General features: G+C 42.0%; 1 protein-coding gene across 7 annotated transcripts in view; it reads right to left on the reverse strand.

Moving 5' to 3' along the window:
* Positions 1-16429, reverse strand: part of AGBL5 (AGBL carboxypeptidase 5) — an 84977-nt gene that overhangs the window by 32933 nt on the left and 35615 nt on the right. For 6 of the 7 annotated variants that reach the window (XM_075595302.1, XM_075595300.1, XM_075595301.1 and 3 more), the window contains 2 exons: positions 15500-15699; positions 3775-3969 (listed from right to left, as the gene is read on the reverse strand). In XM_075595302.1, the coding sequence (XP_075451417.1) occupies positions 3775-3969; positions 15500-15699 (395 nt within the window). Of the gene's footprint in view, positions 1-3774; positions 3970-9429; positions 9916-15499; positions 15700-16429 lie in introns of those variants that run through there. The other variant, XM_075595306.1, reaches the window with a different exon arrangement.

Raw genomic sequence — 16429 nt, forward strand, 5'->3', positions numbered from 1 at the left:
CAATATGATATTCCTGAATCTACTTTTTTTTTTTTAATTTAGGGTGCTTCAAACCAATGCATCCTGATCAACGGTACTAACAATCCTACTCGATTTGAGAGTATTTTATGCAACTGAAATCTAAGTTCTATCAAACCGGGCTTTCGGATAATGCGTTTCGGGACAAAATAATCCTGACATCGCCTATTAACTGTGCAAAATCCCTTTGTAGTCAGCGGAGATTGCTGGAGAGAGAAAACTTGCCTCTTAAATCCCACTGGTAAATGTTTAAATGTATAAACGATTATACAGAACAGCAATACAATGAAAACCCCATAAAATGAAGGTGTACTTAGAATTAAGACACAGTTGATTTGCCTTCCTGTAGGATAGGCACAAAAATCAAAGGCTTAATGAAAACCGTTTGTCCTCAGGGTTTTTAGCATTTATACACTACAGGAGTTTATTTACCATTATAAGGAAAAGGGTGAAGAAATGTAGAATTGAAATAGCACGAACACTGCAAAACAAATGATGTGGTTCATACAACCAGACAATTACTTCAGCTATGCACCAAAACCTCAAATGTCCACCATCTGAGCAGAAAATATGGCTATATAAATCAAGTTTTAAAAGCTTTCATTTGAGTATATACTAAATGTATTTTTAAACATGTTCATTTATCATGTTACATTTGAAAGAGAGCCTTTTTAAAATTAGTTTCATGTAAATACATCAATGGAAACAGCTCCAAAGCGAAGGCCGCCGGCGCAAAGCGAAGGCCGCCGGCGCAAAGCGAAGGCCGCCGGCGCAAAGCGAAGGCCGCCGGCGCAAAGCGAAGGCCGCCGGCGCAAAGCGAAGGCCGGCGCCGCAAAGCGAAGGCCGGCGCCGCAAAGCGAAGGCCGGCGCCGCAAAGCGAAGGCCGGCGCCACAAAGCAAAGGCCGGCGCCGCAAAGCAAAGGCCGGCGCCGCAAAGCGAAGGCCGGCGCCGCAAAGCGAAGGCCGGCGCCACAAAGTGAAGTGAAGTGAAGGCCGGCACTCCACCAATTCTACAGTAAAGGAAAAGGAGGGGGAAAAAAGAGAATTATTGAAGAGCTACAATATTTTTCTTGCTTTTTGTCCCAATGGACCTGACGGCAGCTTCCAGTGTACTATATAATTATACTACTTGTTTATTTAAAAGCTGGCTGCAATTCTAATGCCAAGATTCATTCACAACATTGCAATGCGGTCTCTGTCCTCGCTTGGTTCTGCTCCCTGGAACAAACATGCTATTAAGTGAAAGCTGTAAAACAGGGACTGCCAACTCCATTCCTTAAGGGTCACCAAAAGGTCAGGTTTTTAGGATATCCCTGCTTCAGCACAGTTGGCTCAATCGAAAATAGCACAGGTGTTTGATTGAGCCACCTATGCTGAAGCTGGGATATCCTGAAAACCTGACCTGTTGGTGGCCCCTGAGGACTGAAGTTGGCCGCCGTGCTGTAAAACATACACTGGGTAACAGGCTACGCGTATGACTTCATTTTTGCCGATGATTAAAAGCTTTTTGTGATCCAAAGTATTTCCAATCCACACAAATGTACTTTGTAAACATGGAAGGGAATTGTAGCACAGAAAACGGTTTGCTGGGTTTCTATGTATTGTATTGTTTGTATTGTATGTCTATTTATATAGCGCCAAAAGTGTACTCGGCGCTTCACAAAGAATACAGTACAGGGAATTATAATAATACAATAAGTGCAGCAAAATCAGACAATAGGAAAGGAAATATCGGTCCTGAAGAGCTTACAATCTAAGTGGTATGATTGGAGACTTACAGAGACAGCAGGTGAGAGAATAATTGAGGTAGATGGGAGTGCTTGGCCACAATTGTTGGTAGGAGAGACTGGGTGTGGGACAGTAGCCATGCGTGCAGGCTATTGGGATGCTTGATTTGTGGGGCGAGTTTTAAGGTTAGTCAGGATTAAATCAGAAGGTTAACACCATTTACAGGGGAGGAGATGGCAGGGAGGCGTGGGCGAGATCAGGTGTGTATGTCTGGGTTCAGACTTAGGGGAGATCCCCAGCAGCAGGAAGGAGTAGATAGACGGTGTGAATAGAGGATTTGTGTGGGTGTTTTTTTTATTGAGGGAGAGAGGTATATAAATAATGTAGTGGGGAGTGAGGAAGTTGGAGGGAACAGAGATGTTCACAAAGGAGTGAGGAAACATTAAAACAGAAAAAGCTATAAGGATGGCATAGTGAGATGTAGGAGGAGAGACTTCCCAGGTATTGGAGGATAGAAAGAGTACAAAGAATCAGAGCTTTTAGCAAGTCAAATTCTCACAGTTGTAAAGTTGTTGTTGTGCAGAGTCCCGATCTTCCTCTAATTTTCCCCTCCAATTTCAACTCCAAAATGAACTCTACAAGCACTTTAAATGTGACACTTTTATGTTACACACAGCCAAATGGCTCACAGCCAAGATAGATTGTCTATGTACTCCAATACTGCCAGGATCCAGAAGCCCGGTCAGATAACTTCCCAATGTGTCTACCACAGACATCTTACTATTCCCTTACATATGACAGCAGAGAATAGTTTGTGTGTATGGATGTTATGACCTCAGTCAGGGAACTTAACTCTGCTTCACTCAAGCACATGTTTTTCACTCCATATTTCTGGTTTGTGCAGAACACACTTGGGTTTGGAGATGCCAAGGCCGATTCTCCATTCAGTTAAAAAAAAAATGCAGTTTATTCACCCTCCTCCCCCCGAAGTCATGGGAGAGTACATTGCAAAGACAGAAACAGAGACTGAATTATGATAAGGTAACAGAGTTAGTGGTACCAATCTGCTGGTGTGACAAGATGGTGCCTTTTGCATGGGATTCTTGGGAGAGCGGAAAAGTTCTTCTGAATTACAGGAACAGAGAGGCATTCTCTCTAATAGCTAGGTTTCCCTACATCATAAATCAGGATTTCTGTTGAAGTCCTAAAAATAAATGTATAGCCAAGAACAGAGATAATGCGAAAGGGTCACACCAGAGGTTTAGGAGAGATGGGGTATCCAGTTTCAATGCTTACCAGGGAGGAGAAACATGGTGACACCACCATTGCATGCTTTTCCAACAACACAATAAACAAACCGCAGCAAAAGGATGAAAAATCCTATATACAATATGAGAAGGACATCACAGGCATGAATGCCTTTGGCTAGTCAGAAATCCCAGAACCCTTTGGTCCATTCACCTTCTGTAATTTCTCGAGCGTCTATAGAAACTTGAAGTTGATTGTACGGCCGCCTATTTCAGGAATCATGGCTTACTGGATTACAAAGGTTGGTGGAGACTGTATGGCATTTTGAAAGCGCTGTCGTGCAGATGGGCACTTCAGCACATCTCGAGGATGAACAGATTTCACTGTTTAAGAGCTCGTAGCACCCCATATAACAATGCTAGAGGCCTGCTGAGATACAGGCAAGAAAGCCATCCATATAGCAACCATGGCAGCTTAGCAGAGAGTATGCTGCAGTCCAAATGTTTGTTTAGTCAACATGCTACAGATCTTCCAGCTATCATGAGTGTGATTAAGGCCGCAACAGCTAGGCTAGCTTAGCCCGACTACGGTGTCTGGTAATTAGGGCAGTGGTACCTAGTCGGCCAGTTCTCTCATTCAGGAAACCCAAAGGAGGTAAGCCAGGGGGAAGCAAAGGAGACAGTCTTTTGCCCAAGGCCTTGTTAAGCATACTCGGCTTGGACACTGCTTGAAGAGAAGGTATGATCTTAGCGAGATTGGGAGGTTGGATGGGATACAGACCTGAAATTCTGAGTGAGTCAGAGAGGGAGCAGGATAACTTCTGCTGTGACGTAGTCCTAGGACATCTAGGGCTGATGGAAGGTGAGACCTGGGGCGTCTGGGTGCTGGAGCGGTGCAGGCCTCTGGTAGGGCTGCCGACAGTAGCGTGAAGTAAGGACTGGTGGTGCTGGCGCCTTTTCTCCTGAGCTCTCGTTTCTGAGAAAAAGAATTGGTCATTGTTTAAGAGTGGAGAAAAGCACACGTTAGTCGCATACTAGAGGAGGTTATAAATTCCTTTACATATTGTATGCTCCAGTCACTAACAGCGCCTGGTTAAGACTTGTGTGTACACAATATTTAAATGTTTTTCTTCTACCTTCTAGAAGAAAATGTCTCACAAGGTTAAACTGAAATATTAACCAGTGGGTTATCCTATAGGGTTCAATTCAAGATGGCGATTCTCCCCCCCGAGTGGCATACAGTCTGTAAATGAACCGGAGTAGAGCTTAGAAAATAGAGTTGGAAAGTGCAAAGATTAACTTTAAGGGGATGTGTCAGGACAAACAAACCATGAATATAATTTTTATAAGAAGTAATCAGTAGTGTGAACTAATTAGACTTAGGCAGAGACCTCTGATAAAATAAAGGAAATTGAGCCAGTCGATAATATTTCCACATAGAGACTGGCCTACATAATAGATATTACAGTGATCACAGATTAAATGTATTCCTATGGAACTGGTGGTGTTACTGGGGTACACAGTTTCAGTACTGGGACCACCATTCTTCAGGTATACAGTATAGAAAAAGCATACAGAAGAGTCACCAAATTGAGAAAGGCAATGAAAGGTCCTACACAAGTTCTGAGGAGAAACCGTTCAAACGGAGATTGCATACTTTGGAATAAAAGGCAACTCGGTGATATGAGTGAGCAGGATTTACAAGTCTAGTCAAGAACTATACAGAAATCTGGTAAAGCAGCTTTTCAACCCAAGGTTGTTTTTAAACACTTAGGGACCCCATTACATATTACATAAAAGGCATTTTCAAAAGAAACATAGGAACAAAATATAGAATATACCAGATTTAGCAGATGGGGTGAATACAATTAGGATATTAAGGTATTTAGCGATAGGAGGAGCAAGTACAATATGATGATAATTACTGACCTAATGACAGATCTGAATGTTAATTACTGATGTGACAAAAGGAATTTGCTTTTCTTTTGTGAAACATAATTGCCAAATGCCACACACAGGGATTGGTTTGCTGGCTCAATATAAAATCTCGGTATCCGACGCAGCAAAGATGAACAGTACACAATATGAAACATTCTTGCATGTCTTTTTTCCAAACGGAACTGTGTATTATTGACCAAAAATTGTGGTTTCTGATAAACCCACGAAATTGGCCAGCCAAAAACTATTTCTCATTAAAAACAAAAACAGTCCTTAATGGCTAAATGACGTAATTTATTATTATTATCCAGCACTAAAAGCTGTTTGTGATTAAAGACGGACTCACAAGCAGGAAATTGCTACACATTTCTACAGCAGCACAACTGCCATCGCTATGGAATCGAACGGCCGACAGCTGGAATGCTTCAGGGAACTGGGATTCAGGAATCTCAAAACACCTGCAAATGTTATGTTCAGTGGGCGAAAACTCTGCTGCTACATCGGGGGAATATCCTGAAAACCTGACCTGTTGGTGGCCCTTGAGGACTGGAGTTGGCCACCCCCTGTGCCCCATTGATTTGTCTTCAAACCATCTGCTACTTCAAGGCAAGTGCTGTCTGACACATTAGTGGAACAAATCGTGGTTTCCAGCATTAGCGACCGTGCGCTGATAATGACTCTCTGCGCAGGTGTAAAACCACAACTTTCCATGGGTTACCTAACCGCCCTCGTGTACTTGACTGCGAGTGAGAAAGCAGCCCAGACAGTCTGCAGTTTATTTATTTCTCCCATTTTATTCCGACTTGGGACTTTGGTTATAGTTATAACGCGGTCCATTTTTTTTTTGCTTTCTCTTGACGCACATTTAAAAGGTTCAGTTTTGGCAATTCTCTCAACTGTGTCAGAGACATAGGAATTATATTCATAAAACAGTGCTCCTGTGTACGTGCCATGTTGTAATATATCCTTTGGAGATCAAGCGTGCGTGCTTTTTGCTAAGGCCTTCAATAGCGGAAGCCACTTGGAACCCTCCATTGTATTAAGTCACACTCTTCTCACCCAGTTCTTCAGCAGCAATTCCAGCTTCCAGGGGAGTCTCATTACATGAAGTAAGGATTCTCCCCCCACGTTTCACTCATCTGGATGTCTGGCTCTTGCCACACTTGAGTATGGTGTTAACCATGCTCAAGTCAAGATAATGATATCATGATGCAATGCAGGCAAGTTATATATTCCCTATCTATAAAAGCAGATTCCCAGTTCTATTCGCAACCAACTATATTGTATTTGGTTTTGCAGATCACAGTGTATACATTTGACTAAAAAAAAAAAAAAATGATTTAGTTTTCTACACAGTCAAGTGAATATCAGTATATTTAAATCCTGTCTTGTAAGGAGTATATAGTTACAATACATATTTTATTCATCATCCTTTGAACTACATAAAAATGATGTTGACCGGGGTCAGAAGCACTAGAAACATAAAACTATCTTTATCAACAGAATAAAGTAACTTGCCATACTCTGTGTTTAATACAAATAAAATGTTCTAAAAATTGCTACACAAACTGTAGCATATATTACAACAAGTGGATTAATTTTTTTTAAACTAGGGTACAGAGGACTTGTTTGAGAGGTCACCCTTATCCAGGCACATTTCAGTGGACAACAGGCAGTTTTCCTGTTGTTGACCATATTGAAACGTTCTGCGGCAGGTGGGGAGAGGAAGACTGGAAAGAAGCCAGACTCTATTGCAACCCATTCTGATTGAAATGCTGAACAGTGACCAATACATTTAGTTTCTCAGCCCAACCTGGAACTACAGTCTCCCCCGGAAGAAGCTGTAGCAGAAGGAAGCACTCCTGTCTAGCCTTATTATTTTGTGAGAGGTTAATACAAACCTTCTACAGGAAGCATTTCAGGAAGATTGAGGTCTGCTTGGTTAGGTAGACCACAGGCGCTCAAACACTTTCAAGCCAGTATTATGGCAAATTATGTACAGGAAATGGCAGCCCTGGGTTTGGCCAAGTTGTCGAAATGGCACATGGTCTCACTAAGCCCTATAGGTCTTTTATGTAGTTCCAAGCTAAATAAGTGTATACGTAGTGTACGTTTTACCAACATCAGACTTCTTTATACAGGAGATTGTAATGTACAAAGCTTTTTTGAAGCCTCACAGGTCTCTAAGTGTACTGTGAAAATATTATCGAATTATGAGTTAACTTCCAGTGTACAATAGGTACACAGATATTGGCTGAGTAATGTTACGTAAATCAACAGAAAGAAAATAAAAACACACTGATCCCCGCCTGTGCCGTATGATAGAAGTAAAAGGACAGGTCTGTAGAAAGACTTAAAATGCAACACGATTCCACGGGCCATTTATCAAAAATACCACTTATCAGACTGCTCGGTAATCTTTCCAAACTAGCACTCCTAACCCCACCACTACAGTTGACAGTCTTCACATTTTTTTGCATTGACCAGGTCATCTTAAAGTAGGAGCCTCCCTACTGGATTTTTCAAGCCACATTTGTTTCCGCCTCAGCCTTTGAACCTGCGTTGCTGCAGCTTTTCGGCGCAGGTAAATCTGTGTGTTTGGGTGGGTTTCATGCACAGCTAAACGTGGTTATTATCTCCAATGGGCTTCCATAATACATCTAGTTTCTCTGTCAGGGAAGCGCAGGGTTCCCCATGGAGGAGCAGTTCTTTGAAGCACAACAGAATAAGGGCCATTAATGTAATGGTTTTGCAGTAAATTGTAGTGACCAATCTGCGTTAATTACATCTAACAAGTTGCATTACTTTGTGTCTGCATGAAATGCAACATATTTGCTCGTAAACGCTCATACGTCGGACACAATGGCCCATATTTACAAAGCAGTCTTCTGCCATACAACCCCTTACACCTCAATAAGCACAACGGGTTGTAAGGTATCTTCCACTGTCAGGTGTCACATGGCAGAAGTCTGCTTCGTAAACATGGGCCAACATCGCAACTAGAAGGTTTACTGCAGATACCAAGTTGTGCTTTCATTGATAAAAAAAATGACAGGAATTGATGCATTCAATTAGGTACCCTAACCCAAGGGTTTGCCCCCCTGCCTCCCCCTCACCTTGTCTTTGGCGTCAAATGAGGCCCCGGGGTCATGCAACGTCGCTTTGCCATGGCAACACGACGCCATGTGACCCTGTGGCTTCATTTGATGCTTTGTTGCCATGGTGACACGTCACCCGAAGCCAAGATAAGGGAACTTACAGAGGCCTCACGCGGTCCTCCGGCATTTAATTTAAATGCTTTGGCGAAGAAGAGCGCAAGCATCTGTAATCGCCGTGCTGTGCCCCACCCCCAGAAAATCTCACACCCCCCAGTTTGCGCACCCCTGCACTGACCTACTCTGCTCTATATAACGACTGTGGGTATCTTGTTAAATTAAATGCATTTATTCCATGGCACACATATAAAAATAACATACAACATTATAGATTCAGACGTAGCCAGACACACTTCCCATAGATACTTCAAAATACTGAGGCATGCCCCAAGTGTCTATAGGATTCAATGGTAAGTCTGGCTGCGTTAGAATACAAAAAGCCAAAACACTCAGAGGTAGATGATACAGTTAGAAAAGAAGGCCGAGTGGCAATCTAGTGACCATGTCAACCTAGCGATGAACCCAGGTGTAGAGAGATGGAGGTGTGGAGAAGGAGACCAACAGCACTTCAGTCACAGGGGCGATCTTGAGGTCGGCTGCCATGATCTCCTTTATTTTATGATCTGAAGGGTAACACAGTTAACCCAATTTAGGATATTTACAGGGGTGGCAATACTATGAATTAGACCACTGAAGAGAATACTAACCCAAACAGATCCAGTTATTTAGACACTATCTGATGATAACATCAGAAACTGTAATATGACCCTTGGTTCCTTAGCACTTAAGACCACGTGTCCACCTTACCATAACCCAAACACACACTACTGCAGGCTCTCCTGGTTTCAGTTACAATGGCGTCTATGAATGGGAAAGAGAGAGATAAAGGGAACATCCCGCTTCCCTCTGCATACCCCTCACATCTTGGCACCAATTAAAAATAAGGAGTGAAAGATGAGGGATGGAACGGGCAACGATATCCTCAGTAAAAGCCTCCCAAAACCGAGGATATTTACAAACATTTTCATTGATTTCAAAAAGGCTATTAATTTCTTTTAAAAAAGCCATCAGAATTTACAATATCCTGGTAATTTGTTCAATTTGGTCTTCTGTTGGACAGAACATGTAAGACAGTAGGCTCTTTGAAGGGGAGACTATGAATGAGACAATATTCTTCCATGTGTCAGGTATTTAAAATGATATTAGAAGAACCCTGGACCCATTTGTATAGTCATATATACAAATGTACTGTGTTACTCTAACACCACAACATTGTATACAAATTAGCTTTCTGGCAGCTGGATAGAGTAGAATAAGCACAGCAAACAAGGGACAATATACACTTGTGAAAGCAGAAATCATTTTATTATCTTAAATAATTTTGCACACAGACTGAACATGAAACTGAACCAGGTGGTTAGCAAAATGACAGAGACCGTAAGAAAACGTCCACAATAGATTTCCAGCACTGCCCATGAGAGCGACAGCAAAGTTACGTTGTATGATCGGTGACTGAAGACCATGAGAAGCAACATGGAGAGCAAGAGAGTCCTCCTGCCGTCTGCTCACTACCTTCCGATTCCATAACAATGATGCAAAGCATCAGAAGAGGCCCAAAATGTTATAGGTATGAATGGTTACAGCTTACACAAGGCTTCAAGAACAATGCTATTGTAAGATGCTCGTTGGAGAGAGAGATGTTTCTATTTTTAACCTGGAGGTGTTTGCCACAAAGTTGGAAAGAGTTGCACACACTGAATTCGAGTCGGGATTGGTAGCTTCACTTTTATTCACATCCTGTCCTAGCCCGGGTGATGGAGCAAGCTGATCTATATATTAAAGAACGGTTTCCTTAGCATACAATGATAAGAATATATTACCAGTTATGGTGCAAATCGTCAAATAGCATTACATTCTATAAAGCTGGCAGGCTTCCCCCGGCTGAGTCAAAATATGTAAAACAGCAATTCCCCCATTTATTTTATCTCTGGGGACCCCCACGTATGAGATATTTACCTTGTTTTTATGTGCCAAATAAAATGAAAGCAAAGATCGCTGCTGGGGTCATTTAATTGGAAATTAAGAAAATCAGGGCTCCACGGATTTGCTCACTGAACTCATTTATTGCCAATAGACTTGACGTTTCGGCCACACAGGCCTCAAGGCCTGTGTGGTCGAAACGTCAAGTCTATTGGCAATAAATGAGTTCAGTGAGCAAATCCGTGGAGCCCTGATTTTCTTCATTTCGTTAACCCTGGAATGACACAGAGAATCCTGGACCAGGAGCAGTTGTATCCCCTTTTGATTTTTTATTAGTGTGCAGCATTTATTATCTTTCTAGTCATTTAATTGGAGGCAGCAATGTAATGCTCAGATAATATTGCCACTTCCGATTGGCCCGTGACAGTGAAGCTTGAATGGCCACCGTATGCATGCATGCCTTTATTTATATGGCACCATTAATGTACATAGCGCTTTACAGCAGTAATACACTATATTCATTTCCCAAATGGGACCAGAAACACTGGCACAGTAAGAGATGCATCTCAGGAAACTGGGAGTCCACATGGATAAAACAAATAAAATAAAAATAATGGTGTGGGTCGGCCATGGGACCTCCAAGTCCGATTTTCTAGTGAATAGTTAAAAAAAAAAAAAAAAAAAAAAAAATGAGCAGGGGGAATTGTTGCTTTAATGCAGCCAAGACTAGAACATTAGGTTACAGTTAGGAGCTCTGTGTACCAGTGCAGAGTTTACACAGTAACTTGCTTTGGAGTTAAGCGCTTGAATAGAAACACCACACCATATCAACGTATGAATTTGTAGAAGAGCATTAGAATATATCAAGGCAGACACCAGTGAAAGCATGAAACAGTGCATCGGTCACCTCAGCATGTACCTTAATGTGGCTTAAACAGAGTTTGCCGATGATTGCTTTCTTTGTAATAATCTGGTATCAAAATCAAAACGAACATGCTAAATAGGAAATGTTGTAGGTCGTGATTTCATTCGCTGATCCAACACACATGATAAATATAAGAATCACAAGAATTTCATTCTTTAGATGTTATAGGGCACGTCCTTCAAAGTACAGCAACATTTACATAGTTGGCACAGAAAATACAACAATCTACAAATAATCACTCTTTAATAGCTAATACCAATGTGGTTCCTATAAATACTACTACAATCATGCAGAGAATTATTACTTCCTTTCCATGGTGGGTGCTTCTCAGGTCTGAGAAAGGAAGTACTGGAAAATCCAACCAGTCTACTGTTTAGATATAATCAGTTTAGGACAATCAAGCATCAACTTCTCCCATAACAGAAGCAATGCTAGAAGCCAATCCGGTCTGTCTTTTCCTGTTGGATTTTCTCTTTAATTAGACTGCAGGGAACATGAATTGTTAAGACTAGTGCTGCCCAGGTTCTTCAGCCCAGGCCCTTCATACTGTACTGTGTAGATCACGTGTAGATCACGTAGAGAGGCTGTTAACATGTCTCAACAACATGATTTACCTCTTCACTACAGCAATTCACAAGGTGATGATCATTAATTGACACTATATACTTAAGGACCGATTCAAAATGTAAAACCCAATTACTTTCTCTTTAGGATGCATGAGGTCCTGGGCAACAGAAGGGCTGTTCTAGAATTAGGTTCCTCACTAATCTGGGGTTCTGCTTCTTCTGAACTGTACAAACCTGTCCTCTTCCCAGTCATTTTAACCCCCTCCCCCATGTTTATTTAACAGCAGAAAGGGGAGAGGTTCGTGTTATTTTAGAAGCTGAAAACTCCAGAGATTGAAGAGGCATATTAAAAAAAAAAGACTTGAGAATCTTATACCTCCTGTTTCACAAAATCCATCACACATTGAAGCGAGCTGCATTTGTATTTCTTCTGTGTATCGCTCCTCGTGTAAATATACGTCTATTACATTTGAAAAATATATGTGTCATCTTGCAACCTACCATTAAATTAGGAATCTCAGGTCTTTTTAATGCTGTCATTTTGTAGTGTATTACAAAACACACACTCTCTTCCTGAAAGTTAATGGGTAGTCAGAACAATGGGGCGTTCAGGTTCCAAGTAATGCAAGACGCAGTGCAGTTTCACATTTAGAACAGGCAGACACATCACACGCATCTCTGGGTGACTTGATTGTATTTGTCGGTTCTTTTTTTCCCCTGACAATCCATGAACTTGCTCAGGGGAGAAAACCCCCACAATGCATCGGCTGCAGCATTACAATAAGTGCGAAACAATGAAGTGGAGGAAGAACAAGCTCTGGATACATCTCCAGGGCATATAGCATGCGTGGCCAAGACCAGTCCTCAAGGGCCACCAAAACAGTCAGGTTTCAAGGACATCCCCGGTTTCAGCACAGGTGGCTCAATCAGTGGCCCAGTCAAAAGAGTGAGCCACCTGTGCTGAAACAGGGATATCCTCAATACGTGGCCCGTTGGTGGCCCTTGAGGACTGGAGTTGGCCACCCCTGGCATATAGTAAAATTAAGGCACTTTACAATCAATGATGTGTATATAAAAATAAAAAAAAAAACACAATTAATACAAATTAATTATCAAATTAAATTTCAAGTAAACCAGGAATCCGTTTCCCTTAATTATTCAGAAACACAATATTCAGCTACCGTCACAAACTATGACAGAAAGACAGAAAGTAAAGTGGCGGCTATTGCCTCTGATAAACAGTGTTATTTGCACTGCCTTGAATTAAAAAGAAAATAATTTTTATCATGTACAAAAGTCCTGTAATTGGACAGATGTTTAGAGCTTCAGAAAACTAAATTCATTCGCTTAGTAGATGGGGGTCTTCAAGACATTCTGAAGTGAAGTCACAGTGCCCCCTGGTACTAAATGACTTAATTACACAGTGAGTATAATGTGCAATGAGGACTTCCATTCTTCTGAGTCTACGTGGCAGCTACAGTAGAGCTCTTGCAGAAACACAGAGTGGGCGTGGCATAGGCACGACCACAAGAAGTCCTCTACTTGTTTTGGCCACCTGAAGAGGACATTTGTGTCTGGGTACTGCCAGTACGAGAGTATTTTATAGTATTTTAATTATTTTAAGAGCTGCAGGGCCTTCTAAATCCGTAACAGAATCCAAATCAAGTAATGGTATTAGGCAGCTATTTTATAGCTACCAAATAGCCCAATGTACCCGGGACAGCCATAATATGGACCAGTCTGTACAGAAGCACACGTCTGTCATCACTAGCTGTTGATGTATCGAGTATAGAGAGCACTAATACGACAATATATAAGGGATAATAAAAGATGGTGGTGCAACGGGAGCAAAAAGAGAGACTTTAAGACCCCCAAAGTAACCACACAAAACCCAACTAGGTTCCCAGCACTCGATATGAAAGTGACGAGTCAAATGTAAACTGATATACAAAATGATTTTTTTTACTGATAGAAAATGAATGGGTAATAAAATTGATAGGCAGTCATCGATCAGTGAGGGCACAGTGCATATACACAATTTAGTAATGAGAACAGTAGACAGATTTAAGTCCTATCGTAGACAAGAATAGACCCAATGCAAAAAATACATTGTAACAAAAAGGAACTGTACAAAAAGACAACAAGGGGAAGTGACAAGGGAGAGAAAAGGGTGGGGGGGGGGGGGAGTGGGAGAGAAAAGGGTGGGGGGGAGAGGGAGAGCAGTCAAAAATAATGTGATAAGGAGGGCAACATTTCAGGGGATGAGCTGCTTCAGGCCCATTCCCACAGATCAGAAAAAGTCTGTGGTACTTCCCTTGGTGCCTTCAAGTAAGACCTTCTATATAAGAAGATGTTCAGGAGTACAGATAATAGTTAGAGAATGTAGATGGTACAGCTCTTGACTATAAGAACAGGAATCGGGTAAAGGAATGGATGTTCCAGAGGGGGCATGAAACCTCCGTCACAGGAGTCCTCAGTACACGATGACCCATAAAGGGGGTAATGTTACGTGAGGCAGGAACAGGATAGTTGTGACAGGAACCACCGGAATCAAAGTGTTCTGCAGTACAGGACGCGTTAGAGGGCACAAAGGGAAGTACCCCGAAACGTTGCTCCCCACCCTTCACATTTGTTTGTCCTTTTTCCCTCCCCCCTCTTTTTCTCTCCCTTGTCACTTCCTCTTGTTACATTTTATATTTTGCATTGGGTCTATACTTGTCTACAATAGAACTTTCACCCGACTACTGTTCTCATTACTAAATTGTGTATATGCACTGTGCCCACACTGATCGATGATTGCCTATCAATTTAATTACCCATTCATTTTCTAATCATTAAAAACCTGTTTTTTAATACAAGTTACAGTTGACGCGTCACTTGCCTATTGACTGCTGGGAACCTAGTTGGGTTTGGGGGGGGCGGGAGGGGTGCATATAAAGGACTTCTTTGCTGTCATGAATATATCTAGGGTATTCATTTGGCAGAAGTGAAAAGTAATGTTAAAGTAGCTGGAGAATCGGGATGATGATGTCAGGCAGATCAGAGGTAGAATGTTTTTACAGAGGCCAACTTAATGCATAGGTTCCAAACAGCTATGCGCATGGCTGGAGTCAATCCTCCAGCCAAGTCCTGAGCTATGGATAAGAGAGGGCAAGGGGCGGAAGCGGCTTCATTCGTTTCCTTTTCAGTCCAGTCAAGGCCTGCCATGTCAGCCCCCTATTTTAGAGTATCGTTTTTCCTTTTGGTTTCATAACGTACTAGAGATGGAGCGTCTGTTTTGGGTTGGAAATCGGTTTAGATTCTGTACTGCATGATGTAAAATGGTGTACGTAGGCCGTGTATTTCTTCTTTCGATTTCTTCAAGCTTAGGAACTGAAAGAGCCTTTGTGGGGAGGGGGTGAAGATGACCTACATTAAGCGAAGGCCCAGCTGCAGCGGGTTTTATAGGCACGTTGTTAAAAACGCTCTTTTAGTAATATTAATCCATGTCTAACTTTGTGCGTTTTAACGAAAGGTGTCCCGCTTTAGGTGCTGCACCCCCCTATGCTGCAAACAATACAAGGCTGCCCCCTCGGGCAATTTGCTGCCAAGGATTTACGGGGCCAAGTTATATATGGTCAATATATAAGCTCTAACAGCAGCAAAGATACAAATCATATAGACACAGGAACTTCTATATTTTACATGTACTTTAAATGCCTTCAAATATGGCATCTAAATCATTGGGGACACCTAGAGATAGATAACAATACAGGGCTTGAACTGGCTGCCTCATTACACAAAGGAGTGCTCGTAGCATGTAAATCCTCACCCCTCCTGCCCATGATGGTAGATGGAGACCTCCTCAGCTTTGCTTTTGCCAACAACAATGCCAGATATACCCGATGGGGTTAGAGATGGGGTCAGAGATGGGGTTCCAGCGCTGCATTGAGCTTGGCTTACCTCGCACTGGTCCCAGAACCCTGTGGCTGGACTTGGGTGGGCTCTGGCTGGTGGGGCCAGCAGACCTGCCGCAGACAAACGTAAAGCTGGCCGAGGGTTTGATCTGCGGGGAGTTCTGCTGACTGCTGCTGCTGGTGGTGCCGTTGCTGTAGCTTCTTGCTCTATTCAGGCCGTTCTCTGAGAACGAAGCTGAAACCAAACTGAAAAAAGGACCAGGAAAAGGAGAGAGAGAGATTTATTAATGGAACAGGAGAGAGCATAACAAGTGAAACACACAGGACGCTCAATGAAAGAGCAAAACTATTCTGTTTGGATCAATGTTGCAGAAACAAAAATGACCAACACTTGAATGAAAGGAGTATTCACAAGTGTCCCCATAAAGATGTGGGCAGGTATTTGTGATATGGGTTAGAGGAGTTAGGTTGATACATTGCAAACAAAGCGTCCGATTCAGAGCTCACAATAATATGTATGCAACATACTTTTCCGGGGTCAGTAAGGGGGGAAAACAGCAACCCAGAAGGTACAAATCAGAAACAGAGGGTTTTTATACCCGGATTCTAATGATTAAATAATCACTATGAAAATACAAAACAGACACCATTTTGGCTAACCAAATCTTCTCTGTGCGGCGACTGTCGTGATTTTTATATGTAGTGATGTGTAACCTTATCAAAGTTAGAACTACAAGTAGAGACACATTGATTTGTAGATATGAAGGGGTTGAAGTGATCTCTTCAGGGAACATTTAATCACTTCAACAAAAGCAACACCAAGAAAATATCTTATTCATTTAGAGAACAAAAAGTACTGATCGCAGGTATATGCAACTGGGAGCACGGTTAATTCAGCAATTTGCAATAAAACCAAAATAGGGTTAATATCGAATAAACCGCAGAGAAATAACCAGGTCTCCGTACTGTATTAGGG

This window comes from Ascaphus truei, chromosome 4 (genome assembly GCF_040206685.1).
Source record: "Ascaphus truei isolate aAscTru1 chromosome 4, aAscTru1.hap1, whole genome shotgun sequence".
NCBI classification, from domain to species: Eukaryota; Metazoa; Chordata; class Amphibia; order Anura; family Ascaphidae; genus Ascaphus; species Ascaphus truei.